This window comes from Acomys russatus, chromosome 3, assembly GCF_903995435.1.
Source record: "Acomys russatus chromosome 3, mAcoRus1.1, whole genome shotgun sequence".
NCBI lineage: Eukaryota > Metazoa > Chordata > Mammalia > Rodentia > Muridae > Acomys > Acomys russatus.
This window is the reverse complement of record NC_067139.1, coordinates 9,135,574-9,162,816: the sequence shown is the minus strand read 5'-3', so window position 1 is coordinate 9,162,816 and position 27,243 is coordinate 9,135,574. Positions and strand designations below refer to the sequence as shown.

Genomic DNA, 27,243 nt, shown 5'->3' with positions numbered 1-27,243 from the left:
CTGGAGAATTAAAGTTAATTTCCCTTGGTACATAACAAGAGTCACACTGACCTGATTAAGATGGAATAGACCTTCCTTCTTCCAAGAAGGCTTTTCACACAACTTTAGTGTTGAATTTTTCTACTTGCTGAAAAATCCTATACCAAAGCCTTTGACCTCGTCATACCAAGAAAAGTGTTTAATTTTTAACTTTACTTTTGCCCTAGTCTTGCATCTTCTGAGGAGAAGCATGAGTCTTGGGATCTGCTGGACTAGAACTGTCTGGAACCGACTGCTAATTTCAGGACTTAATAAACAGAAGTCATAGTCTCCAACCCACACAGGAGGGAGAAGCCTTCCAAAAGTGTTCTCAGGATGTGTCACTTGAGGAGCCCTTTGGAATTCCGTGGATTGTCACAGAAACGATACCGCTTTAGGGCGTGTCTTTTCAGCTTCATTATCTTTCCCCTCCTCCCCTCCCGGCCTTCTTTCCTTCCTTCTCTCCTTTGCCTCCTCTTTCCCTTCTACTCTCTTCTCACATTTTCCTCCCTCCCTCTCCAATTACCTCCTCTTCTTCCTTCTCTTTTCCTTCTTCCTTCTTTGCTGCTTCTCCTTTCCTTTTCCCTCCCTTCTTCCCTACTCCTCAGAGATCATACCTGGCTGGCATTTGATGTGCTCAGAAAGCTGAATATTTTCTTGCTTCGTGCCTCTCAAACCTGTGACTTGCTGCTTCTGAGGCTTCTTTCTCCTGGCTCAACTCCTGGCTCTTCCAAAAACTTCGGATTGGAAGCTCTTTGACTGCAACTTATTGATAAGTTACAAGCATCTAAGCCCTGAATCAGAGAGTTTTCCCTGTTGAAAATTTGTTAATATGCTTAAGCATTTTAATTTTATTATGTCTTTTCAAGTCCCATCAATGCCCCATGACTTTAAACTCATCCCCCACCCCCGCCACACTAAATAAATGTTGAGGCCAGAGCTAGTGCAGCCTGGGAGTCCTGTACTTGAGACTGAAGCAAGAGGTTGAGGCCGGTCTGGGCTACACAAGTGCCACATAAGCCCAAGAAGAAGTAGGGTACCTTGTCAGAAAAGGAACGAGAAAGGAGAGAAAGAATGGAAGGGGAGGGAGGAGAAAGAAAACTCAAACACCAAAACCCTTTGCCCTCCTGGGGCAAAAACATTGGCTGGAGTTGTGGTCAGTGGAGGCATTGATTCTCTGTGTGCCCCAGAAAGTCTGTACTGTCTGCTCACACAGCTGACAATTTCTGGTACTTTCCAGAGAAGGGGACTTTTTAATGATTGAAAGCCCCAAGTTAGCAGTTGTTCAATGTCCACATTTTGAATACACAATGCTCCCACATGCATCGGTGTCCTAAGTTCTAGGTTACATAAGAAGGAGCCATCTTTCTGTTTGCTGGCCCCGCTGTGTATTGCGTCATGAGGCTCTGAGGTTGCTTCATCTGGATTCTGTCTTTCACTTATTAAATTTTTACTTTAGCAGTTTATCATGGAAACTGTCGAGCATATAAAATAAATAGAGCAGTCTAGTGTAACCACGGACCTATTAACTAGCTTTGACTATTATTAACATCTGGATCTCTCTGTTCAATGGTTGTTCCTGTAGTATTCTCTGTCTCTCTCTCTCTCTCTCTCTCTCTCTCTCTCTCTCTCTCATTAAGCCATGCTATTTTTTTTTTTATTTCTTATCATAATGTACTCACATTACATCTGGACTGTAATCCCGTCACTCTTATCTTCCTGTTCCCACCCTCCTCCCCCACCCAATCCCCTCCTATCTATTCCTCTCCCCTGAACATCTGACAGGTGGGGTCCTCCTCCCCACTGCCTGACCACAGCCCATCAGGTCTCATTTGAACAGTCTGTATCCCTCTCCTCTGTGCTCCCACAGGGCCTCTCCACCAAGGGGAGGTGATCAAATGCCAGACACCAGGGATCTTGTCAGAGGCAGTCCCCCACTCCTCCCTCCCTTCCCCAAGTGGAGAATGAACTGTCCATTGGCTATACCCGAACAGGGGGTCCCCCCTGGGTCCAGATCCATGAGTCTGGAGCTCCTGACAACCCTTACCTCCCTCCCACCCCCTCACCCACACTCCCAGTCCTTCCATCCCATATAACTTGCAGCTCTTCCCCCAGTGTCCAGTTGCAAGTGCCAGTATCTGTCCCCTCATGAATCTAAGATTGTTTTTATTTTTCAGGACAAGGTTTCTCTGTGTAGCCTTGGATGTCCCGGACTCACTTTGTAGATCAGGCTGGCCTTGAACTCACAGCAATCTGCCTGCTTCTGCCTCTTTGAGTGCTGAGATTACAGGCATGCACCACCATACCTAGTTTCTCTGTGGTATTCTAAAGCAATTATCAGGCACTATATAATTTCCTCTACCAAAAAAAAAAAAACAAAAAACAAAACAAAACAAAACAAAACAAAACAAAACAAAACCAAAAAAAACAAAACCTCAGCATGGAAACTTAATCAGAAAAATTTAAAACATAGTTAACATGGCACAAACACTACTAAGTAAACAGTAGCCCTTTGAACATCCTCAATTACTTCAAAGTTGTCTTCTCTATGCTTGGTTGTTTTTTGTTTGTTTTTGAGATAGAGTTGCAGTGATTTCAGACATGTGCCACTGTACCAGGTTAGAGATACACCTGGCCGGTGTGCATGATGGTCAAACACCATAAACACTTTAAATTTTGTGTATATATGTGTGTGTCTGTGTATATGAGTGAGGGGCTCCCAGAATTCAGAAGGAGGTGCTAGACCCTCTGGAACTGGTGAGCTGCTTGATGTGGGTGCTAGAAACCAAACCCGTGTCCTCTGAAAGAGCAGGAAGCACTCTTAACTTCAGAACCATCTCTCCCAATCTTGAATGTCATTACTTCTTGACTGCCGCTTGAGAAACTTACTACCTTAATGAGATAGACACTGGTTTTACCCTAAAACAAATCACTCCCACTACTATTGTGAGTTAGGCACTCCACCAAGCTGTCTTCAGCAGCTCAGTGGCAGCAGAATCTTCCGTCATCACCTGCTGCTGCCAAATAGAGAGAGCTTTCCTTCCTCACATCTCTTTTCCAGGTGCCAGAATGTCTAAGACCAGCATCAGCACCACAAAGTAAACCGAGGCAAGGCATAGACTCAGCTACTGATCACCCAGCAGACATTTCTCTGAAGTACTTTTGAGGGACCTCCTGGCTGTTGAAGAAAAGAAAGAAAAAAGAGGAAAATGGAACACACACACACACACACACACACACACACACACACACACACACACATTCAGATTACATCCGAATTGTTATCTCCTCACTTGTATCTTTTCATTTGTTTACCCAGTTTCCCAGTTGATCTAAGTTGCCAGAAACCCCACTGAATGCTGGGTTTATTAGCAATAGCATTATAATTTATTCAGATTACATCCCAATTGTTATCGCCTCTCTCGTATCTTCCTGCTCCCCCTCCCTCCCTCTTTCACCCTATTCCCATCCCCTAGACCTCTGACAGAAGGGGACCTCCTCCCCCACCATATGACCACAGCCTATCAGGTCTCACCCAGATAGCCTACTTCTCCTTCCTCTGTGTGCTGCCAGGCCTCCCTACCAAGGGGAAGTGATCAAATTTAGGGCACCAGAGTTCATGATAGAGAAGGAGCTGTGGAGAAGGAGCTGTCCAATGACTAGATCTGAATAAGTGGTTTACTGCATGTATTGTCCTTGGGTGGTGCAACAGTTGGTGCACACCTCCCTGGGTCCAGATCCGCCAGCCTTAATGGTCTTCTTGTGAGCCTCCTGGACCCTTTTGGGTCTCTCTATCCCCCCATTCTTCCATACCACTCTCACCTGGAGTCCAGCAGCAATTCCCAGCATTTGTCCCAATGAGTCTGTTGAATGGAGACTCTCAGAGGACATCTATGTTGGGCTAGTATCCACTTTAAGTGAGTATATACCATGTGTGTCTTTCTGGGTCTGAGTTACCTCATGCAGAAGCCCAATTAAGAAATGAGGTTCAGAGCTAAACAGAAAATTCTTAACTGAGGAATATGGAATGACTGAGAAACACTTAAAGAAATGCTCAACATCCTTAGTCATCAGAGAAATGCAAATCAAAATGACTCTGAGATTCCATCTTACACCCATCAGAATGGCTAAGATCAACAACTCAAGTGACAGCACATGCTGGCCAGGATGTGGGGAAAGGAGAACACTCCTCCTTTGCTGTAGGAGTGCAAACTTGTACAACCACTTTGGAAATCAATCTGGTGCTTTCTCAGAAAATTGAGACTACTGCTACCTCAAGACCCAGCTATATCACTCCCAAGCATATATCCAAAAGATGCTCCACCATTCAACAAGGACATTTGTTCAACTATGTTCATAGCAGCTTTATTCATAATAGCCAGAATCTGAAAACAACCTAGATGTCCCACAATCGAAGAATGGATGAAGAAACAGTGGCACATTTACACAATGGAATACTACTCAGCTATTAAAAACAATGAAATCTTGAAATTTACATTTTTTCTTTTAATGAATGATGATTAAAAAAAAACAATGTTTCCTCAATAGCTTTACATGAAAAATATTTTACATATTACAGGTGAAGAAAACAAATGATTCCCCAAAACACACATACATTTTTAACTAAGCAACCTGCTATAGAGTAACAAAATGTAAGCAAGTAAAGAAATTTTCTCAACCAGTTTCTCTTTACTGGCAGACTAAAATTTGTAGTTACAAAGAAAGAATCGATTATCTCAAAAAGTAATCTTATAAAGATTTTTAACAGAATCACAAATCTAAACTGTTATGTAAAAACAATCATTTCCATTTTAAATCCTCAAGTTGCACATCTACTCATTAACACTTTTTATTAAATCATAGCAAGAAGCTGAGGACAAAAATGGGTACAAGATATTAATCATTACCTGGATTACTCTCACTCAGTTTCAGTGAATCACATCAGCCAGTGCTAATTTGAGCCATATCCTGTGCTGTAGCCTCAAAAAGTCCCCAGCTCAACTATCAAGAGTGTGCCTTTCTGAACTTCAAATAGCTCCTCAAGATTTTCTACATCAAAGTCACTGACAAAAAACATCTTAACCTAACCTTACCAAACAGGCTTACAGATGTAGCATTTTAAAAGAAGACACATTGGCTCATTTAAATTAAAACAGATTTCATAATTCTTGGGAAAATAATCAATGTTTTGGTACATTTGCAGTGCCACTTTTAGTTGATATAAATATGTTGCCTAGTTTTTAAGCGGAACATGACCCATTCCAGTCCGAATTGTAAGTTTACATTTCGTTTCAAGAGATCTTTATGCCTGTCTTAGTCACTGTTCTATTGCTGGCCATGACAACTCTTGTAAGAGGCTCAGAGTATTCATCCTTCGTCACCATGGCAGGAAACAGGCAGGCATGGAGCTGGAGCAGCATCTGACAGCCTGCATCCTGATCTGCAGGCAAGACAGAGAGAAGAGAGAAAAGAGAGATGGAGAGAGAGAGAGAGAAGAGAGAGAGAGAGAGAGAGAGGGAGGGAGGGAGGGAGGGAGGGAGGGAGGGAGGGAGGGAGGGAGAAGGGGTGGGGGAAGATGGAGGAGACAAATGGAGAGCAGGAGGCAGAGAGAGTGTCTGGGCCTGGTGTGGGCTTTTGAATATTCACGACCCACGTCCAGTGACATGCTTCCTCCAATAAGGCCACATCTCTTCCAATCCTTAAGTGGTCCTATTCCCCAGTGACTTTGCGTTCAAACGCAGGAGCCCATTGGGGCTGTGCTCATTCAAACTGCCACAGACCTCTTTTGCTAGACTTTTGTAGGTTCCCACCTTCCCAGAGATGAATATCCTTCACTTCACGGTCACACCGTTTATTTGTGTCATAACTTCTTGCCAGTGGTCCCATTTGTGGGGAACTGCTTTCAAGAGTGAAGCACAGTCTGAGAAGGCTTAGAAGGAAAGTATCAGATGAGCGCTGTGAGACTCACTAGAGCAGCAACGGTCTCCACAGAGCCGGACACCGAGTCAGCAGCTTCTCACGTGCAACAGCCAACGGCCCAGTAGTTTCATACTGACTTCTTTTCTTTCACTTTTATCATGAAGTTTTAAATCAGTAGCATTTTATTCCTTAGATGGGGTTACTTTCTTTATTATTGATCATACACTTGGAGCCTTCTCATCAACTCTGGAAGTTTCTTCTAATGGGGCACTATATAGTCAGGGCTATTGTGGAAAGAATTTGCTTCTCTGTAGTGGAGGAATACACAGACATTTTTATTGTTTGAGGCTTTCCGTGAGTGTTTTTGTATTTACTATGTGGCCCTGGCAGCAAGTGATGACGTAAGCACCAATGGTTACCTCTCAGTCCTGAGGACTATGAGTCCTGAGGGCTTTGTGCGGTTACGTAGCAGAGCGCTGCTCTGCTTATTGCCCTTGTGATCACCACATCCCTCATAATATATGAGTTGTGTGAAAACTAAGGGAGCTTCCAGCCCCTCGCTGGGCAGTGTCATTGATACAATAATAGAGCTTAATCTTTTTCAAGCATCACTGCTGGAGCAGATTAATGATTCAACCACCACCCTTGGAAAGGACTTAGAGACGTAGATTGCTAGTGATGACCACCACCCTTAGAAAGATTAGAATGCATCATGTTCCACTTAAAAACTGCCAGGCAACACAATTATGTCAACTAAAAGTGCAGTTGCAAATGTACCAAAATATTGATTATTTCCCCAAGAAGTGTGCAATCTGTTTTAATTGAAATGAGCCAGTAAGTCTTCTTTTAAAACGCTACATCTGTAATTTCATCAGCAAATTCTGGTACAAATTTCTGTTTTGATACCAAAAATGACTAGATAACCTGTGGTAACTCACAATCTCTCAGCATTTGTCTTTGATTTAGCCATCTTACATGCAAAAAGAAAAATGATGACATTCTCACAGCCAACACACCCACACTTCTAAGGGATTCTTGGATTTGATGATGATGTCCCTTAGGAAAGTCAGATTTGATGATAGTTTGCCTGATGTCATCCATTTTTAATGCCCTTGTGCATACACTATCTTGATAAGGCCTTACCCAGCATGAGCTTGGGGCACCAATTTCTTTATCTTCTATTAATTTGAAAAGTCCCCTTCTTTTTCCTATTATTGCTAAGGCCTGGTACATGCCTTTAACCCCATCACTCAGCATGCAGAAATAAATGAATCTCTGTGCGATCCAGACAGCCTAGTCTACAAAGTGACTTCTCAGCCAGCCAGGGCTTCACAGTGAACTACTCAAAAACAACAACAACAACAACAACAACAACAATCAATATCAGATATATTGATGGTGAACAAAGAAAATCAATTTTAACATATCTTTTTATGGCTTCTTATAAATCCCTTGATTTATATGTGTGTTTTCTTGGTGGTATTCTATTTCTTATTGATACCTTTAATAAAAGTCACAACTTGAGCTGTTTTTGTACCATTATCACTACTATCTGTTGCCAAAGCATAAGATATTAAATGAGAAGCCATTTTATTGTTAAATGTCTTTTAATAGTTTTTTCCAGTGTCTTTAATTCACCAGATGAGACAACTGATCTTAGAAGTCTTACCTCTGTCTCTGTGTGAGTTCTGTCTGCCACACTGTCCCCTACATTGTTTTGTACCGTCAACATCAGTAGCTGGTTTTGGTATTGTTGCTTTTGAATATACTACTACATAGCTAGCTTTCACAATAGAATGTTTACATTGTAACTGAAATATCCCATTTTGTTGAGAAGACAGACTCCTGTTCAGCTCTGTCATTTGTCTTGACAATGCAATCCTTGATGTGACCTGATGTGGCAGCATGATTTTACGTTCAATACCTTTTCAAATTGCCATTTCTGAGAACATGAGCAATGTCCCCGCAATTTAAGCAGAGTAGCTACTTGCTTCAATAGTATAATCAGAGAGATTATTTGTCCCACAGAATAGAGCTGTAGCCAGGCATTAACATATCTGCTCACGTTCATTGAATGATCTTCCTTCATTGATAATGTTTCTTTTGTGGGGTTGGAGGGCTGGCGGGGGTTGGAGGTGGGGGTGGGCTCTGTTTTCTTTTGAGACTTTGTAGAAGCCACACTGAGGTTGAATAATAGTAATAGGCATATGGCTTTATGTACTTTTGTTATGAAAAAAACTTTCCAGGAAAAGAGAACGTAAGGATTGGGCCCTTTGACACCTCTCAACTGCTGCTGCAGTGTGCAGTGTGCGGTGTATAATGGGGGGGTGGCTCCTGAACCCTGGCAGACAGTCCATAAGGGGCTGGATGAAGTGTGGACACAGCTTTAGGAAGTGACTAGGAATCATTATCTGTCTTCTAAACAACGCTGAACTCCATCATGTTTAAGTAGTGAGTTAAGATGACTGGGTCCTTTAGGGAAGGATCCACAGATTTGTCGCGCGCACCTTTCGCCGATAAAGGAGACGCGGCAACTCAGGATTCTTCTGACAGCATTTTATTGTACAGCTCTCTGCAGACTGATGGAGAAGGACCCACTCCCCGTAAAATCCCTGGCTTATATAGGAAATATCAAGGCGTAGAGGGACGTGTCCTCCCGTCATTGGTGCTCTAGAGAATACCTAATTAGCATACCGCCTGCGTAAGCGGGTTATGTAAGGGTGACGTGTTTGTGCATGCGCACTGGCCATAAGGGCCTCTGTGAAGAACCAGGAAACGGGAAGTCAGCGCCATCTTGTAATGGCGGACCGGCTCCCGACACAGATTCAAAAGGTAGAACTTGAAATGTGTCAAAGGTGAGTTCATATGAAGAGCAGATGTTGGCACCCTTGGTTATACCCATCCTCATGGGAGAGAGACATTTGAGAAAACTCTCTTGTGAGATGTGCGTGGATTTTGATGGCTCACCCACTTGTATGATGTCTTCTGTCTCTGGTCCTTAACAACCATGGTGAAATAGAAGCTACTGCCTGTGCCAAAGAGACAGCTAGCTGGTAAGTCTTTAGCCTCTGTTAGCTTAGTACAATAACAGCAACTTCTTTGGAGAGTAATGTAAATATTAACCAAGATTAATAGTATGTTTATCTTGTGCAATAAAATTTTAGCCATAATTAATTTTTTTTGCCTCTAATGTAAGACTTTGAGGAAGCCATTTAACCTCAGAGACATAAGGAAATTGAAATGATAAATGCCAGTCTATTGGGTTGTCATAAAGATTTAATCACTTTAATGGCTTCTGGTAAGTGTTCCTTATCTAAGTAAAACACCTTCATGGGCACTGTGAGGCAGGAGTTGCAAGCACAGTCTCCTGGGCTAGACTACTCAGGAATGAAGCTCAGCCTTGTTGCTAAGGGCCGGGCCTCGGCCAAGCTACTAAGCCATTCTTGGAGTGTTCAGTAATGTTCCCTATTGTTATTACTCAAGAACAAATTCTCTCTTTCTGAAAATAAGCATCTGTGCCCCCAGAGAGACTGATGTAAATCTGAAACATGGGCCTAATATACTCAAATTTACTAAGACGCAGGAAAGTGGAAAAGAGAAAAAGAGATAAACTCTAAAGTGACCTTATTGAAATAATGTCCCATCTTTTAGACATCACACCTAATGGGTTTGAAATTATTTATATTCCTGATTTTTCTTATCATGACCTTGGTATTGGGGTCTTCACTCTACAATGTTCCCATAGATTTCCTTGCCATGGTCTGTGTCCTCTGTTTTTGCTTTCACAATTGCCTTTTATTTGACACCAAGTATATTCATGGCATAGGACATAGCTTTTAAAGCTTACAGGAATGTATCAAGTATAAATAGGCATACAAGATTTAGGTCCTGGGTGTCATCTTGAAAGTACATTCTTGTAGGAGGCAAAGAGGTCTTTGTTTTCACAGATAAGTGCTAGCAGAATCTGAAATGTTAATCATGTTGGGCGATTCCTTCAAAGAAAGGAATGCATACATAACCTGTTATCCACCCGGAAGGCTAACAGCCAGACACAGTAGGAAGCCTGCTGACCTCTGTGTTATTTGTGTTGTAGAGACCACACCAGATCTTTCCCCAGACTCTTAGCATGAGTTTGCTTTCCTCAATCTGTAGAACTCATCTTTGAAAAAAAAAAAAAAAAAGATTTATTGACTTATTAGTGTTCTACCTTATATGCACCTGCACACCAGAAGAAGGCATCAGATCACCTTACAGATGGTTGTTAGCTACCATATGGTTGATGGGATCTGAACTCAGAACCTTTGGAAGAGCAGGTGGCTCTCTTAACCACTGAGCCATCTCTCCAGCCCTGTAGAAATCATCTTTATAAAAGGTGTCATATGTACCTTTTTACAAAGAGGTTGTTTGGCTTAGTTTGGTTTGGCTTTGGATTTTCAAGACAAAGTCCTTGCAAAGGACAGAATCAACATGAGAATTACAGTAAAATGTCATCCGATATGAGCAGCACCCTCATAAAAAAAATTAGGAAAGACAGACAGACAGACAGGCTCACAGACAGAGCATGGCATGAAGTCTGTGAGGGAAGGAGGTTGCCAATCACAACCTAACTAACTGGCTTTGCCTCTCTGATCATTTGCTTCCTTAGTTGTTGTCGTGGCTGGTTTATTTTGATACAAGATGACACAAGTGCTAGAGGTATCTTGGAAGAGAAACCTTAAATGAGAAAATGCTCCCATCAGATTGCTCGCGGACCAGTCTTGTATGGTGTTTTCTTGATTAATGGTAGATATTGGAGGGCCTAGGCCACTGTGGGCAGTGCTGTCCTTGGTCAGGTGGGCCTGAGTTGTATAAGAAAGCAGCATGAACAAACCTGTAACACTCACCCCTCCCTGGATCCTGCTTCAGCTTCTGCCTGGGGGTTTCTGCCTTGAGTTCCTGCACTGACTTCTCGTGGTGATGGAGTGTGACCTGAGAGTTATAAGATGGAATAAATTCTTTTCTTCCCAAATTGCTTTTGGCCATGGTGTTTTATCATAGCTGTAGAAACGTAACTAGGACAGTTGCGTTGCACTCCAGGACCACAGCACCGATAATAAACATCCTTATGACAAAAGACCTAAACTTCACCTTGCAGGACAAATCTCTGACTCCCAAATGAGGATAATTATCCATTACTCAGGTGGTACGGCTGCACCCTGAATGGGTGTCATCATCCCCCTGAATGAGCGTCATCATCCCACTGGACTTAAATTTCTCCCTTCAAGTGGGGACAGCAATGACTTCTGCAGACCTTGAGCTGAGGACCGATAGACCACCAGCACCTTAAAGACAGATTTAGGGACACTGCTTCCCAATGTGGCCAAGTAAGGTTAGTCTCCTTTCATTGTTCTTTGCCACTACTCAGCAGTCTCTTCAGTTGGCATGTGCGACAAATGGTGGAATCTAGTCTTTTGAGACTCTTGGAAAGCAGAGCTTTTATCCTAAAACTCCTATAACCTGAGAAGGCAATATCGAAGCGAAAAGATTCCTGAAGCTGCAAAGAAACTAAAATATGAGCAGAGAACAGATCCTCTTTCACAGTTATTACAGTCAAAGAACCCCGTCAACAGTTTAATATCTGAACTGAGACAACGGTTACTATTGCTCAAGTTGCCTGCTTGGTGGCGGTTTGTCAAGGCAGAAAACTGACAGACATGGATACATGAGTGCCCCAGCACATCCCAGGCAGCCTGCTATCTTCCCTCTGAACAGAGCTCATCTTTCTGCATTCGCTGTTTACTGTTCTACTTGGTCTCACAGGTTGGAGCCTTAGGATTCTCACCCCGCTCTGTTTTCTCTAGCATCTATCATATTAAATGGGAGGATCCTCCAATCCTTCCCCACAAACATTTTCCACCCCTCTTGGCTTCATTTCAGCTTGCCCGGCCTTATTCCAGTCCCTGAAACTACTGAAAAGCCCAGCATACAGATGATTAAAAGACAGCATACAGAATTAGGACTAATCAGCCTAATTCTGAAATTATAGGAGAATGCCCCATCTAAAAAGATCTGTCTGTGTAACTATTGCTATGAGCCCTACTTTACTGCTTGTAAAATCTACTCAAACTCTCTCCCAGGACACATGAGCACTGAGTACTCCAGCCACACGCATTCCTCCAATGTCATGCTTTGAACTTTCCTGAGGAAGCAGACAGAGGACTCCCTTCAGAATGCATTCTGGTTTTGCATACTTTTGTAGAAGTTGGGCTCCCAGAAACTGCTTGACAGAAGAAACCTTCCCTGTGTTTTTCAGCATGGGATTGCAAGCCTTCATCTGTGCTCCATGTATGTCCCTCTGCTACTGTACCTAAGGCAGGGTTTACTAGGCACAATTCAAGGAGAACTGTACTTAGCTTACCAACAAATAGATTGGAAGTCATACCAAGATCATAGTCACTGCTGTGTTTGCTCATTCTCAGCCTCTCTGATCTGTATTCAGAATTATTACAACACCTCTGTAGGATATGACCTTTGAGGACAGTACTCTCTGACTCAGTAGGGTTGACATAGGAAACAGTCCTCTATACTGAACTCAGTCTGATCCACAGGTACCCACAAACCATTATGTTAGAAAAACACTAAGACGCTTCTGCTTTTGTCCCCTACAGGTGATTTAAGCACCAAATTCGGCATATCCTACAGAAGAAAGATGACAGCCACATTGGGCAGTTTCAGGACAGTGTGAAAAGAAATAATTTGCACAGAATCAGGCAAAGAACAAGAAAACCACAACAGGTTCTAGAGAGTATCAGAGCTGGCCCAGACAAGAAGGAACATATAGACAGAAGGAGGAAGTTACCAGAACACATGAAGAGGGGGCCTGCTAGGGCTGGGAACTGCAGTGACTGTCTGTGCTAAGTTCCTCAGACTACATTTTCCTTTCTCCATCAAGAATCTGGCTTAGGCTGGTGGACAAGGGAGTGTGGGTGCAGGCCGTGCAGCTCCGCCTCCAGTAGCCTGAGCACAGTGAAGAAGAAGGCAACCTGTGTGGATCATGTGACAACAGCCAACCCAGGAAACAGAAACTGCAGGCTACGAGTGTAAGCCAGTGGCAGAGTGCTTGCTCTACTTCCAATCCAACATGCATAAAAAGAAGTCAATATTAAATCCGACAAATAGAAAATAAATAATTGCTTTAGTAAGATTACCACTCTGGACCAAGGGCTCAAAACCTTTGATTCTTGTATTTAAAAACTGTGAAACTACCAGGTCCGTGCCCACATTCTCAATTAAAGGACGACAACTTGGTCTCTTGCTATCCTTTTACTTGATGTTTTATTTGTCTTACATTTTTCTTGAAAAGAAGTCTGAATGAAAGGGGACGGTGGATATGATGCCGTTTTTATGGAAGTCTTCCCATGTGTAATGACTTCTTTACTGAAAATGGGACAACTGAGGAAGGAAAATGACAGGAAATTAACAATTTGAAGTTCTGTGACTATAACTCTACTGAAATCATGGCCTCTTACCATCACAAACGAGTAAGCTTCCTCTCTCTGGCCCATTCTTGGACATCTGCTTGTCCAAACACGAGGTACATGATTAAGCCAAATAGGTTAATCGCAAACAATAAGAAAAATAAATTCCTCCACCCGAACTCAGAGTCCTGGGAACACAAGAGCCAAAATATGTATTACTTCTCTTGTCTCTTTTTCTATAAAACTGAATCATTAATTCAGACAACAGTTTCCAGGGGGTTTCTGTGTTGAAATTCATTTTCCTAGAAGTGCCTTGATAATTAGAGAAAGGAACTCCAAAATATGCTCAACGTGTTCCAAATAAGAGATCAACCTGTAGAGCCATGCTTGTTATTACCACCAAAGTGACGCATTTTCTCTGCTGCCCAAGCTTGCCTACAACTGCTAATGCTAAAGCTAGGTCTGAGAATCTCCCATCAGTGCCGCAATGTCGTGAAAAGACATGTAGCTCCAGAGCTGTCTCCTCTCAGCAGAAAGGCTCATTCTACCAGCTTCTCAGTTTTAACCATTAGGAGATGAGGGCAATGTATTAATTTTCATACTAAGGTGAGAGTGAAAAGCTAAGCGAGGCTGCAGTGCATAAAATGCCTGCTGCAATGCTAGCGTGCATCAGGAACTTAGCCATGTGTGCTGTCCTTTTCTTCCCTGTGTGTGATCATTTACACAAATGAAAATTCAGTCTCAGATGGCTTGGCAGGCCAGCGAGGAAACACCCTCCTGAGATGCCTGTGGGGTTGTTGGTTTGCCATCTTAAATGGGGGTTATGAGTGGATCTGTGACTAGCTCTTTGACTCCAGAATGCCCTCAACGCTGGTTCACTGTGCTCTATACTTCATGGTCACCCCAAATTTCACAGTCTTTCCCAACCTTTGAGGAAACCTTTAGCTATCACTTTTGCAAGTGCATGTGGGAGAGTATTTTACAAGTCTGTCTTGGAAGGGAAAGTACCTGGCTAAGGAAAAGGCCACCGACAATGGGTACCAGCACAGCAGATGAATGTGCTAGTCCTCTTGAGGTTCCCATGAGAAGGCTGCCATACCTGCGGGTGACAGAAATAGCCCAAGTTAAATCCAGACATACCTGACAGCATGCTCCAGCCCTGTCTTTTGTGGGAGCCCACCATGTAATTACATCATGACGAGCTGTGCACATTCAATGGAAGGAGATTTGACAAGCCTATACTTCTCCACCAAGGCACTGCTGCTAGCCCCGCCCCATCCATGGTCTGTGCTTATGATTGATTGTTTTTCCAAACTTTGAGGCTTCCAGAACACTGCAGAGCATTCCCCCCCTACCCCAGAAAATGTGAAACTAAGAGTAGATATAAGAGTCCTACCTTGGAGCAATGTCTAACGCATTAATATAGACTCCTGACTGACTTAAAGGGCTTATTCCGCAGGAAAGGGTCAGAAATGTAATTGTTGTGATGTAGCTGGTCTGGACATAGGGCAGAGCCACGATGAGGGCTGCAGGGGGGATGACTCCTAGGGAATACGGAGCAGACAAATTCAAGAGTGAGCTGCATTCTTTGACTGCTGGGTCCTTAGGACCTTCAAACTCTACGTCCCTTTCTTACCTAAAATTGTGATGACTTTCCTCACAGTTACGAGCCTGAAATTCTTGCTCAGTAGAAAGTCTGCCAGCTGGCCTCCCAGCATACCAACGGCCCAGGCAATGAAAAAGGGAAGAGAAGACAGGAGCCCATTCTGAGGTGAGAAGACCGAGGCCATGATTAGCGCAGTGAGAAGGTTGTTTGCAATTCACTAAGCATCTGACACTCTGGGACCATTCTTTCTTGGGAGACCTGGAAACTCCTGAAGTGATACCCCCAGCAAAGTCTCTGTCACTGATTTTAAATAATCAGATTGTTTGGGGTAATGAGAGTTAACATCCTGCAGATAGAATGATTTGTGACAGCTGAGTAACTGAGGGGGGGAGGGGCGAGGGGGTCATGCAAGCGCGGGGAAGGAATGGTGTGAGGTTTACTCACGTCTCTGATGTTAATGTTGAACACGGAGCTGATGTAGGTTGGAGTGTATGTCACATAGGTGTTAATAAGCCACTGATGGGCCGTGGTGCAAAGGCATATGGACCAGAGAGGCAGAGACTTGAGCATGGCTTTTACGGGAAGCGGCTGCTCTTCTGAGCCCAACTGAAAACAGATGCGTTGATTGATCAGATCACCACAAGGCTCAGAGGCTCAGCCGCCCTTAGCAACCTGGATGGGGGTGAAAGATTGCCTTCCGTGTACCTGTTGGTCCACGGAAGATAAGATGTATTCCTTCTCTGAGCCACTTATCCATGGGTGAGAGTCAGGATCATCATACACCAGAAAGACCCAGAAAAGGCAGCAGACGAAGCCGATGCCTCCTGCAAGCAGAGGCAAGAGTTCATAAGGAGTGCATTGTATCTTTTTTTTTTTTTTTTAATTATGGAATGATTTTAGGTTTGTTTGCCAAGATAGCTCAGAGTTGCTACGCACCTCCTGTCTTGCTTCCTCCACGTTGACATCACAGTACATTTGCCAACACTTCCTTGATTCGTTATGACTAAAGCCTGAGCTTTATATGGATTTCACATGTTTTTCTTTTTTAATTGGTATAATAGTCATTGTATGTGATGTTGTTTATTTAATAGTTTGTTTTAAATGCAGCACATGTCTTGATCGTGTCAGCTTATTCTCATCCCTTCTCTAGTCATTTGGAACCCTTTTCCCCCTACCAGCTACTAATCTCCTCCCTCAGCTGCCTATCTGCTTTTATGTATGTGTATGTGTGTGTATACCCATGTGTATATGCATGTATGTAGAAAGTTAGGCAGATGTGCATTAATAAAGAACTTTAGTTTCCACAAATGAAGGAAAAGAATGGCTTTTTCTGCATCTAACTTATTTCTCTTAATATGATTATCTCCAATTCCATCTATTTTCCAGAGAATGACACAATTCCATTCTTTCTGGCTGAATCAAATGCCACTGCATATCTGTACTCTGCCTCCTTCATCTGCTCTGTTGCTGCACATGTGGGCTTGCTCCATTCCTGGGGAACTCTGAATAGTGCAGCAAGAACATGGATACCTAGGTATCTGCGTGTATACTGATTGGCTTGTTCTCACGTTGGGACATTCTCTAGGATAAGACAGTGCCAAAGTTCATTGTGAACCCTTCCCAGTTCTCAAGCAAGCTGTCTCAACATTTCTTGTTTATCTATGTGTGGGAAGGGGGTCCCAGACCGTAGCGACAACGAAACACTTAGTGCCAATAATAATTTCAGTATTAGATATTTTAATAGGTATGTGGAGATATCTCATTGTAATTTTGATGTTCACATCTCTGCACCCCTCCCCCCCCCAATGACTGAAGGTCCTTCCTTAGGTGTCTGGTCATAGACCTGTGTTCTCCCTGTATGTATTTGGTGAAATCTTTCTTTCTTTCTTTTTTGTTTGTTGTTTGTTTGTTTGTTTGGTAGTTTCTCTGTGTAGTCCTGGCTGTCCTGGACTCACTTTGTAGTCCAGGCTGCCCTCAAACTCGCAGAAATCCCCCTGCCTCTGCCTTCCTGAGTGCTGGGATTACAGTCGTATGCCACTGCGCCCAGCTCCTGCCCATTTTTCAGTTGAGGACTTTGTAGTCTCATTGAGTTTAGAAAATTATTTACACATTTTTAGAAAACATCTAATTAAGTGTTTTGTAAAGGTTTTCTCTTTGAACTAGTCTGTCCTTTTATTATCTCAGCAGTGCCTTTTGAAGAGGATACTTTGTTTTTAACTCTGATGATTTCTAATTCTTCAATTTCCTCTATGGCTCATGTTTTTGGTATCATATTTAGGAATTATTTGGTTAATTAAAGAACAAATAATTTTCCCTTTTTTCTTATAAAAGAATAATTTCCCACATTTTATATATAGGTCTGTTTGTGTGTGTGTGTGTATGTGAGTGTGTGAGTCTGTGTGAGTGTATTGTGTGAGTGTGTGTATTAATGTATGTGTGTGAGTGTGCGGGTGCATATGTGCGTGAATGTATGTCTGTATGCATGTGTGTACATGTGTGAGTGTGTATATATGAGTGTATGTGCTAGTGTATTGCGTGAGTGTGTATGTGAATGTGAGTGTGTGGATGTGAGTGTGTGTGTGTGCATGTGCACGCTCATGTCAGGTATTTTTCTTGAGTGCTCTCCACCTTATTTCCTTGAGTCCGGCTCTGACTCAGGAGCTTGCAGAATTGGCGAGGATGGCTAGTTAATATTTCATCAAGTGATTTTTGTTTTCTCATCCTACTCCTGCTCCACAGAACAGTGTTTCATGTATCCCAGGCTGGTCTCAAACTCTCCATGTAGTCAAGAATGACCTTGAACTTCTGATCTCCTTGTCGCTGCCTCTGAATACTGAGACTAGAGGTATGAGCCAGGATGTCCAGTTTTCTGTGGTACTGGAGACTGAGCTGACAGCTTCATTCTAAGCAACAATATTACCAACTGGGCCACATCCCACCCTTAGTCAGTCAGTTTTTACATGACTGCTGTTGGGTACATATATACATTTCAGATCATTGTGTCTTCTTGGTGAGTTGGTAATACTCCTTCTTCTGAAGTTCTCTCTGTTTCGTACTGATATGTCCACCAATTATCTCTTGACTAGTGTTTTCAAGTTTCTTGAACTTTACAGAGTTCTCAAAACCTGACAGTAGCCCATTTCTGATATCAAGATGCTCAGTGTCTGGAAGAGGAGCAGGTGTGGAAACAAAACAAGCTGCTGGGGAGTTTGAAGATAAAATGCAAAGCCACTCCAGTGGAGACCCTGGGAGAGCAGTGCTCTCTAGGTCTCTAGCTAAATGAAGTCTCAGAGCCAATAGTGACGGTACCACAGATTACTCTCAGTGTTTGACATTTTCTTTGGAAACTTTGATTCCACCCCCTTGCTATGTTAAAGACAAACCCCACTTTCCCTCCCTGGATTGCTTTTCTTCTGTCTCTTGGAAAGCAATCCAGGCTCCCCTCCTGCCCACAGCACGATGACACATAAAGGCTGAGCCTTACAGCAGGAGAGCTGCTCTTTATACGAAGCCAGAGGATTTCCACATCTGGCTAGCAAAGGTGATTTCCTTAGGTGTTGATATTTTTCTTCACTAACAGCTTTATACTTTGACTCTCCTCCTTTAGAAAAGTACACGCAGATGCACAGCCTTAAAAGAATGTCCCTGAGCATCTCAGGATCCAGCAAGCAGCTTACCAAAGATATAGAAGACGAAGGGCCACCCGAGGGATTCACTGATGATGCCGCCCACAAGGACTACGGCAAAGATGCCCAGTATTATTCCTGCAGAGAGACAGAGAGAAGGAGGTGGGGCCCGTGCAGCTTGGCAGATGAACACAGAGAAGCGCCGCCAAGCCTCGGAATAAGCACATGCAAATAGAAAACCTTCAGACTGATCACTTAATCCGTATGGCCTCTGAAAGTCTTTTTCCTGCCTCAAAATTCCCAAGTGGTGACTGCCATCCTACCTTTCATGCTGTCTTATTTACAATTATATGCATCAATTATGGGAATAAAGCACCATGAAGAGCCGAGTTTCTCCTACACCCTCCAGTTCTACCCTCTCACCCCTCTGAAGACAAATGTCACATCAGTTAATTTTGTAAGAAACAGTTGCTCGCCTTCTTTTCCTGTACACTTATACACTGTTTACAGCTATCCATGCATTCCTTCTCGTTGTAAGTGCATCCACAGGAGGATGGTTTCTCTATAAGTATGTTAATGATGCTCTTTTAATTTTTATAACTTCACAGAGCATTGTAATGTATGGTAGGCCTATTACTATTCTGGAGCTTTTTAAATATTTCTAAGCTATCTCACTTTTTATGTTTAGTCAACTTGCCAAATTCCATGTGTATAGAGTTGCCATTTTAAAACAAGCAAAATAATAATGGCCCAGGGTTTTTTTTTTTTTTTTTAATGTAGCAGTCATCTTTTTTCCCTCAGGTTTGATTTTTTTATTTATTTTTTAAAGGTTTATTTATTTATTATGTATACAGTGCTCTGCCTGCATGACAGGAGAGGGCATTAAATCACATTATAGATGGTTGTGAGCCACCATGTGGTTGCTGGGAATTGAACTCAGGACCTTTAATAGAACAGCCAGTGCTCTTAACCTCTGAGCCATCTCTCCAGCCCTATTTTTTCACTACTTTATATGTGTGTGTGCAGTGTGCGGTGGTGGGGCAGACTGTGCACATGGGTGAAATGCTTGTGGAGGCCAGAAGAGGGCGTCAAATCCCCTGGAACTGCAGTTACAGGGTGAGTGCTGAGGATAGAGCTCGGGTCCTTTGCAAGAGCAGAACTCGCTCCTAACTATGGAGCCATCTCCCTAGTCCCAACATTCATCTTCACTGAACAACTGTCCTTACAAAGATCTCCATGGTACTATAGATTTTGGTTCTAAAGAAGAACCGTTTCTCATTTCTGAATATAAACACAATTTGGTGAGTGGAGTGTCAGAGGTGGTAAATATTACAAAAGTTCTTTGTTGAAGGCTGTATCAACTTAGATTGCCAATAGAGTCTTTCTTTCTCTTCTCCTTGATAACATCTAATGTCCTCAAAGACTTTAAGTCCTTTTCTTCCAGTAGAAATAATTTAAAAACACCTCATTTTACATTTTTTTCTTTATAGTAAAATTGATTTTTTTTCTGTTTACCAACCTTATTGGCTTTTTTGTTGTTTTGTTTTGATTTTCCATTTTTTCTCCTGTTTCCTTTTGTCTCAAGCTACAGACTCTATGCTTTGTGAATAATCCCTGTGTGGCATGCTAGGAGCAGTTCTGCACTCCTTAACTTTGTCTACGTTGCATTTCACAGTCAGCAGTTACAGGCATTTGTGGAATCAGATCTACAGTCTCTGGGTTTACTCTTTAGCTAGAACGAGTTTTTAACCTACACTGCCACTGATAAATAATTGTTTATATCTCCGTTTCCTTTTTATCCATGTTTATTGAAGCATCTGTGCTATCTCATTTAAAGGCTAGCAGTCAAACTTGCATTTGAGCAAGGACAGCCAGCCACAGTTAAATAAACTGTCCCATGTAGGCCTCTGAGTGACAGAGAAAGGAACTTTGGAAAGAGAATTCCAAGTTGTAGGGTGCATGTAAAGAAGCTGGAAGCGAGCACCTTTTCTACCCCCAGGCCCGCCCAATCGGTATCTTTCCCCTAAATGTCTGTCTTTACCTTGATTATAATGAGGGGCAAGCTCTTCGCCTCACCAAGGCCATGTCCTTTCCTGTCCCCCCATCTTCCCCTCTCCCACTCCACCTCAAGCTTGGGCTCCTAAGTGTCTGGGCATTCTCACCTTTTCACGCTTGCTTCCTTCTTTACTTTTAACTCTTTCCCACCTACACACAATACTGCAAGCCTAGGATCCTTGTTGGAAATAAAGCCCGTGTTCTGTTGCACAGTAGCAGGCAGAGGGTAAATAATAATAACTTTGTACATGCCAGAAAAGCTAAAAGGGAGAATTTTGAATAATTTTACTACAAGGAAACGGTTAGTGCTAGAGTAGATAGAGATGCCTAGATTCACATCTATAATGGTCACAGGCACTGAAATGTTTCATGGCACCATGCCGTTAGCACATGATTTTTGTGTCAATTAAAAACAGATTTAAGAGTTAAACTATTTTCTCATTATCCAAAAAAATAAAAAAAGAGTAAAAAACAAAACAAATACTAGCCTCTTTAGAGTCCCCTTCGTACTTTTTACTTTTTCTCTGTCTGTCGGTGAGGGAACACTCCCAAAGGGCTGTGACCCTGAGCATTCAAGAGGCACAAGAAGCACCAACCCTGGAGCGCTGGGGTCTATGACATTTGACTGGACCCATCTCTTCTTGGTTCTGTACCTTAAGACTGGTATCTCAGGAGTCTCTTGAGCACAAACATTGATAAGTACTGGACACTGGCCCCCCCCCGACACACACACACACACACACATACACACGTGTGTGTGTGTGTGTGAAGGGACTGCAATCAGCACAACATTTATTCAATACATGCAAAGGCCTGGGCTAGCCATCCTGGCATGCTGCCCGTTCTACTCCACGTAGTCAAGAAACCAAACTCAGCAATTATCAAGGTCGTTAGTTGGCCTGCTCTACTCCTGCCACAGAGCTGGTATCTTTGGTCCAGGATGCTCCCTCTAGGGACAGCCTTGCTTGAATCCTACCTCTGTTTTTCATAACACACCGTTGGTGAAAAAGTCTGAGGCCACAGAATGACAGAGAAAGGATATTTAGGCATCTGAGCACATATGGTCCTTCCATGTCTGTGCCTACTATCTCTCATGAGATAACCATGCCATTCCCTGCTCTCTTTCTTCCCTCTTCTCTCTCTCTTCTCTCTCTCTCTCTCTCTCTCTCTCTCTCTCTCTTTCTCTCTCTCTCTTTCCTCTTTTCTCTCTTCTCTCTCTCTTTCCTTCCTCCCTCTCTCTGTTTCACTCTATGTCTTAAATTAACTCAGAAAGTTGTGCAATTTGATTTTAGAGCCTGTCTGTGTTCTGAGCCCTGGGCCAAGCTAACAGGATATTTTCTCCTTTCCATCACCTGCTAGCCTTAAGCATCACCTACAGGTCCTGTTTGATCTGCTTAGTTCCAAAGCTCTGTGAGTAGCTGCAAAATTCCCTACCTAGACGTGTCTTTTGTAGCCCCTGGCAGCATGTCCAACCTATGACCCACTGACAACCTAGATGCCAGGATTGCTATGAATACAGTTCAACACAAAATCTTGTTTTACATTTGTTTTGTTGAGACAGGGGCTCGAAGCTCGCTGTATGGCCCAGGCTGGCCTTGGTGGCAATGCTCCTACCCCAGCCTTCTGGGCATTGGGATTACGCGCATTCAGCATCCCATAACCTTCCATTCATGCACTTTATCGCCTGTTGACTTGGTTTCCCTTGTGTTCTGGGATCGTCTCACAGTTGGGTAACTGAGGTGAATTTCCTTTGCCTAAATTGGATGCCCTTTTTCTGTCAGGTAATGTAAGCTCTCATAACCCTCACTGGATATCACCAGCCTGGGTTTCTGAGGGGACTTGGGGGCCAGCTGTTAGCAAGATCCTCTGAAGTATATGGTTAGCTCACAGTTTTGGACTTGAAGAGTTCTTGGCTGGTTTTGAGCATATGCATTACCCATAGCATTACCCTTTTCCTGCTCAGTGCTAACCGTGACAGTGGCCACTGGTAATTTGTACCGTTGGTCCTCCACTTTTCCTGGTGTGAGTTAGGGTTCTGCCTCCAGAATGTTCATCAAGGGCACATTGTACTGACAGGGCATTTTCAGAAACAAGTTCTCAGGAACCGGCAAGATGGCTCAGTGTGCAAGGGTGCTTGTTGCCAAGCTGGATGGCATAAAGTTTGATTCCCAGAACCCACATTGGTAAAAAGAGAAAATTAACTTTAGAAGTTTTTCTTTGACCTTCACATATGTGCTATCGTAAGTAAATAAATGTAATAAAAACTTTTAAAAGTAAAACTGTTCTCAGGATAATTCAGCATAGTTCCAAAGATTATTAAGTTGAATCCATATGTCATACTGAATGCAAATGTAAACAATGTATGACTGTCAGGAATTAATATATAAAAATGAAACTGTACAATTTCATAAAAATATGGATAATTGCTTTTACAACTTTTCCATCAGTAAGTGTAAATTCAAATTCCACAAAAGAAAACTGATTGATTTAACAACATAAGAATATTTCTAAACATCAAAAATCATATCATAAGCAATGTCATGCCACAGATTACAACACAGGAAAAAATAAGTCATGTCACAAAAGAAGGATTGGTTTCCTTAATTTGTATCAACACTTCATTAACATCAAGCATCAAGCAAAGAACTGTTCAACAGAAAGCTTGTTTAGGAGCACAGTGGGAAGCATCGGGTTTCCTGGTAGCTGTCAGGACTGCACATCTTTACCTGAGATAGCAATGCTGCAGAGTCGGCTGCGTTCATTCGGAGGAGCCCATCTCTGCCAGAGTGCAAACTGACCCCCATATCCAGTGCCCTGAAATAAAGATGGTTAGAGATATTGATATGGTGCCTTGTAGAAAGTCATATACAGCTCACAGTTTAAAAATGGTGGTTGTGGCGCACACCTTTGATCCCAGCACCCAGGAGGCAGAGGCAAGCCTGTCTACAGAGTAAGTCCAGGACAGCCAGAGCTACACAGAGGAACATTGTCTTGAATAACAAAAGAAAAGAAAAAAAGAAAGAAAGAAAAAAGAAAATTCTCTGTGTCTGGGCTGGATGTGGTGACACAAATCTTTAATCCCAGCCAGGTGGTGATGGCGCATGCCTTTAATCCCAGCACTTGGGAGGCAGAGGCAGGCGGATCACTGTGAGCTCGAGGCCAGCCTGGTCTACAAAGCAAGTCCAGGACAGTCAAGGCTACACAGAGAAACTCTGTCTTGAAAAACAAAACAAAACAAAAACAAAAATGAAAAAAAAAAAAAAAAAACCCCACAAATCTTTAATCCCAGTACTGAAGAAGCAGGGGCAGGTGGTGGATCCCTGTGAATTTGAGACCAGCCTGCTCTACATTAAAAAGATAGAAAGAGAGAGAGAGAGAGAGAGAGAGAGAGAGAGAGAGAGAGAGAGAGAGAGAGAGAGAGGGAGAGGGAGGGAGGGAGGGAGGTAGGGTAATACCTAAAATACTTGATACCTGAGTGAAGCCCTGGGCTACTCTTGTTGCCAGGAGATAAGCTAGTCCAAGATTGGCAGCCAGTGGGATGCAGAGAGTGAGCAGTGAAGACCCGAACAGTGCAATTCCAACCACTTTCTTTGTTCCTATTTTCCCAGCCAAGTATCCACCAGGACCCTGCATCAGCATCATGCCATACTGGACAGAGCTGAAGATGAGTCCTTGGGTCTGGGGACTCCAGTTATACACAGGGGCCTTTGGAAAACACAAAACACCTTTGTGAGCCACAAACTGGAAGGCGCTTACCTGCCCTAAGAAGCCTCTTTAGATCTGACTTTTTCTCAATTAAAATGTTTGAACACAGCTGGGCCTGGTAACATCGATCTGCAATACCAGCTAACTACTCATGAGTCTGAGGGAGTAATGGGACCACAAGTTCAAAGCTTCCCTGGGCAACTTAATGAAACCCCTCCTGAAAATGGAATGAATGTAAGAGAAAAGGCAGAGAACTGGGAAAGTGGCTGTGTTATAGGGAAACTGGTCTAGAATGTGTAAGACTTCCCAGAACTGTGCAAGAGGGTTTGAATATCTAAACTCTAGAAAAATAAATAGAAAACCAACCAAATAGAAAAAAAAAAATGAGTGCAGAGGCTGGCGAGATGGCTCAGTCGATAAAGTGCTTGCTGTTCGAGCATCAAGAGTTCATTTTAATCCCCAGAACCCACATTTAAAAGCCCAGTATTTTGGGGCCTGTAATCCAATCACTGGAGAGACAGAAACAGGAAAATCCCTGGGACCCACAGGCAGTTATCACATTCAAAGTCTCAGGTCTCAGTAAGAGATCCTGTCTCATCAAAAAAGATAAAAGAAAGAAAGAAAGAAAAAAAAAAGGTGGATGCCTCCTGAAGTATGATACCCAAATCTGACCTCTGGCTTTCAGATACACACACACACACACACACACACACACACACACACACACACACACACACACACACAAACATGCACACATGCACTCACGCATGCGCACGCACGCACGCACACACACACATACACAAATTTAAATTCTGAATTGCCTACCTTTACAGACAGATGCGTTGAGGCTTCATGTTCTTCATCATTTAAAGCAGCAGGAAGCGCTTTGGAGGAGCTGTTGGAGTGGGGTGCGTGCTCTGTGCTGTTGACCATGGCTACCATGGTGATACTCACGATGGAGTTCTGCGCTAACAATGTGAAGTTGCAGAGATGCGTGATGAACGCTATTCCATAGCGCACGGAACACAAACGCGGGGCTGGAAACAAGACATCACGTCACGGCTCACTTTACTGAGTGAGGATTATCTTCACAAGATAGAATAGAAATCTTGGTTTGGTGGTGTAAGCCTGTGATCAGCAGGTCAGGTGTGGAGGAGGGAGGATTAGAAGTTTGGTCATCCTTGGCTGCTGTTTGAGGCCATCTAAATATGACCTTGTTTTAAAAAACAAAACAAAACACAACAACAACAACAAAACCAAATTCACAATGGAGAAAGTCATCACTGACCACCATCACCTAATGACTTCAGTGAACCTTTTGTTTCTGTTGGAGTCAGGACACAGAGATTCAAAAGTAGCATATGAGTGAATTGAGACAAGGAACATTTTATAATAACTCTCCTGTAGAGTCCAAATACGTATAATAGCCAAGGAGCATATGCGTTTCACATGTAGATAATAAGAAAACACAAAGCCAAAGAGGACAGCTTACACATCAGCCACAGGAGGGCTTCTAGGGTAAACAGATGTGGAAGATGGACCCTTTGGAAGGCATCAAGTATTCCTTAAGTGTAACAGTCTGTTCCTGCCTTCCTCCAGACAGTCTGCTTTCACATCATTAGTATTTCAATGGAAGAAAGAAAGGAAGGAAGGAAGGAAGGAAGGAAGGAAAAAGCCAGAGGCAGGTGGGGAGCACACACAGAGGAGGTGAGAGGAGGAAGATGAGCAAAGTATAAGGATATGAATGAAAATGCCATGAGACCCATTCCTTGGTGTGCTAATTTTAAAGAATTAATAAAATTAAAAAAAAATAAGGTTTTGTTAATCTCATAAAGCAATACTGAAAATTACGTTAGCAAATTAAAATGCAGCAAATTCAATATAGAGTTATGTAAAAATCATATAGAAAAAATGCAGTAAATTATATTTATTGAATTAAGCTTACAAAGATGATTCATTCTTTGATTTGGGATATTTATATAATTTGTTACTTTAATCAAGCAACACGATTGTGTTTGCAGAACTCCATGTAAACATTAAAGGAACCAGTGTGAAGCTGTGCGCCAACAGCTTTATTAACAATTGTGAAGAGCAAATTTATACGGATTAAACATGAGAAAGTAACTGTGGAAGTAATTTTAGAAGAGTGTGTTTCCTTCTTTCACATAACTGTGAACTGGGCCTTCGTGTTGCGTGTTTCACAAAGAATAAAAATGTTGAAAGTGATTAATCTATTGTTTTATATGAATACGTTTCAGAAAAGCATGTACCACGAGGTCACTGGACAAGCAACTGGGCACAGTTTACCTTGTCGAGGAGGGGTCTTCTTGTCCGCCGGAGTGCCTAGGACATACTCGCTCTGTTTACTTGTAGGGCTCAATTCTACCTCTGTGACCATTGTGTGTTTTCTTTCTGGGAGATTAGTTTTGTCAGGGAAAAAAAAAAAAAAAAAAAAAAAGGAAGGTGGGTTTATAGAAAAGACCTGACGTGAAATTACCCTTCAGTTGAACTTTATGGCGGGGGGCGCGGGAGGGAAGGAGGGAGAGAGTGCTCCCTGCACCACAGTAACTGAACTCTACTGTGGGAACGCATTAGGAGAGCTAGGGCATCATAGCAGTGGGGGTGGGGCTTCAATTCCAGACAGTAAAGGAGGAGTTCTGACTCTTCTAGGTTGATGAGCAAGTTCCACCCCCCAAGTGATCCAGTTTGCCCTGGCTTACATACCAGAAGTCGAGAAGTCCATGTTGTGATCAGGATAATTCAAGGTTGTTCTTTTAGGAATGAAGGGGCAGGTAGGGATTTGCTCACAGCTGTAAATGAGAGCGGGACTGAAGGCCACAGCACAGCACATTTTCTT

At 42.8% G+C, this 27,243-nt stretch overlaps 1 protein-coding gene across 1 annotated transcript; it reads right to left on the bottom strand.

The window, feature by feature from the left end:
* Positions 1 to 13,444: 13,444 nt before the first annotated feature.
* Positions 13,445 to 26,826, bottom strand: Slc17a3 (solute carrier family 17 member 3). The gene is made up of 11 exons (XM_051169158.1): positions 26,694 to 26,826; positions 25,212 to 25,423; positions 24,153 to 24,386; positions 23,408 to 23,495; positions 18,678 to 18,764; positions 15,706 to 15,824; positions 15,445 to 15,606; positions 15,031 to 15,160; positions 14,791 to 14,938; positions 14,403 to 14,493; positions 13,445 to 13,582 (listed from the first exon to the last, which is right to left on the bottom strand). Exons 1-11 carry the CDS (start codon positions 26,782 to 26,784, stop codon positions 13,448 to 13,450), a joined length of 1,497 nt encoding a protein of 498 aa, XP_051025115.1. The 5' UTR covers positions 26,785 to 26,826; the 3' UTR covers positions 13,445 to 13,447.
* Between the last annotated feature and the right edge of the window lie 417 nt (positions 26,827 to 27,243).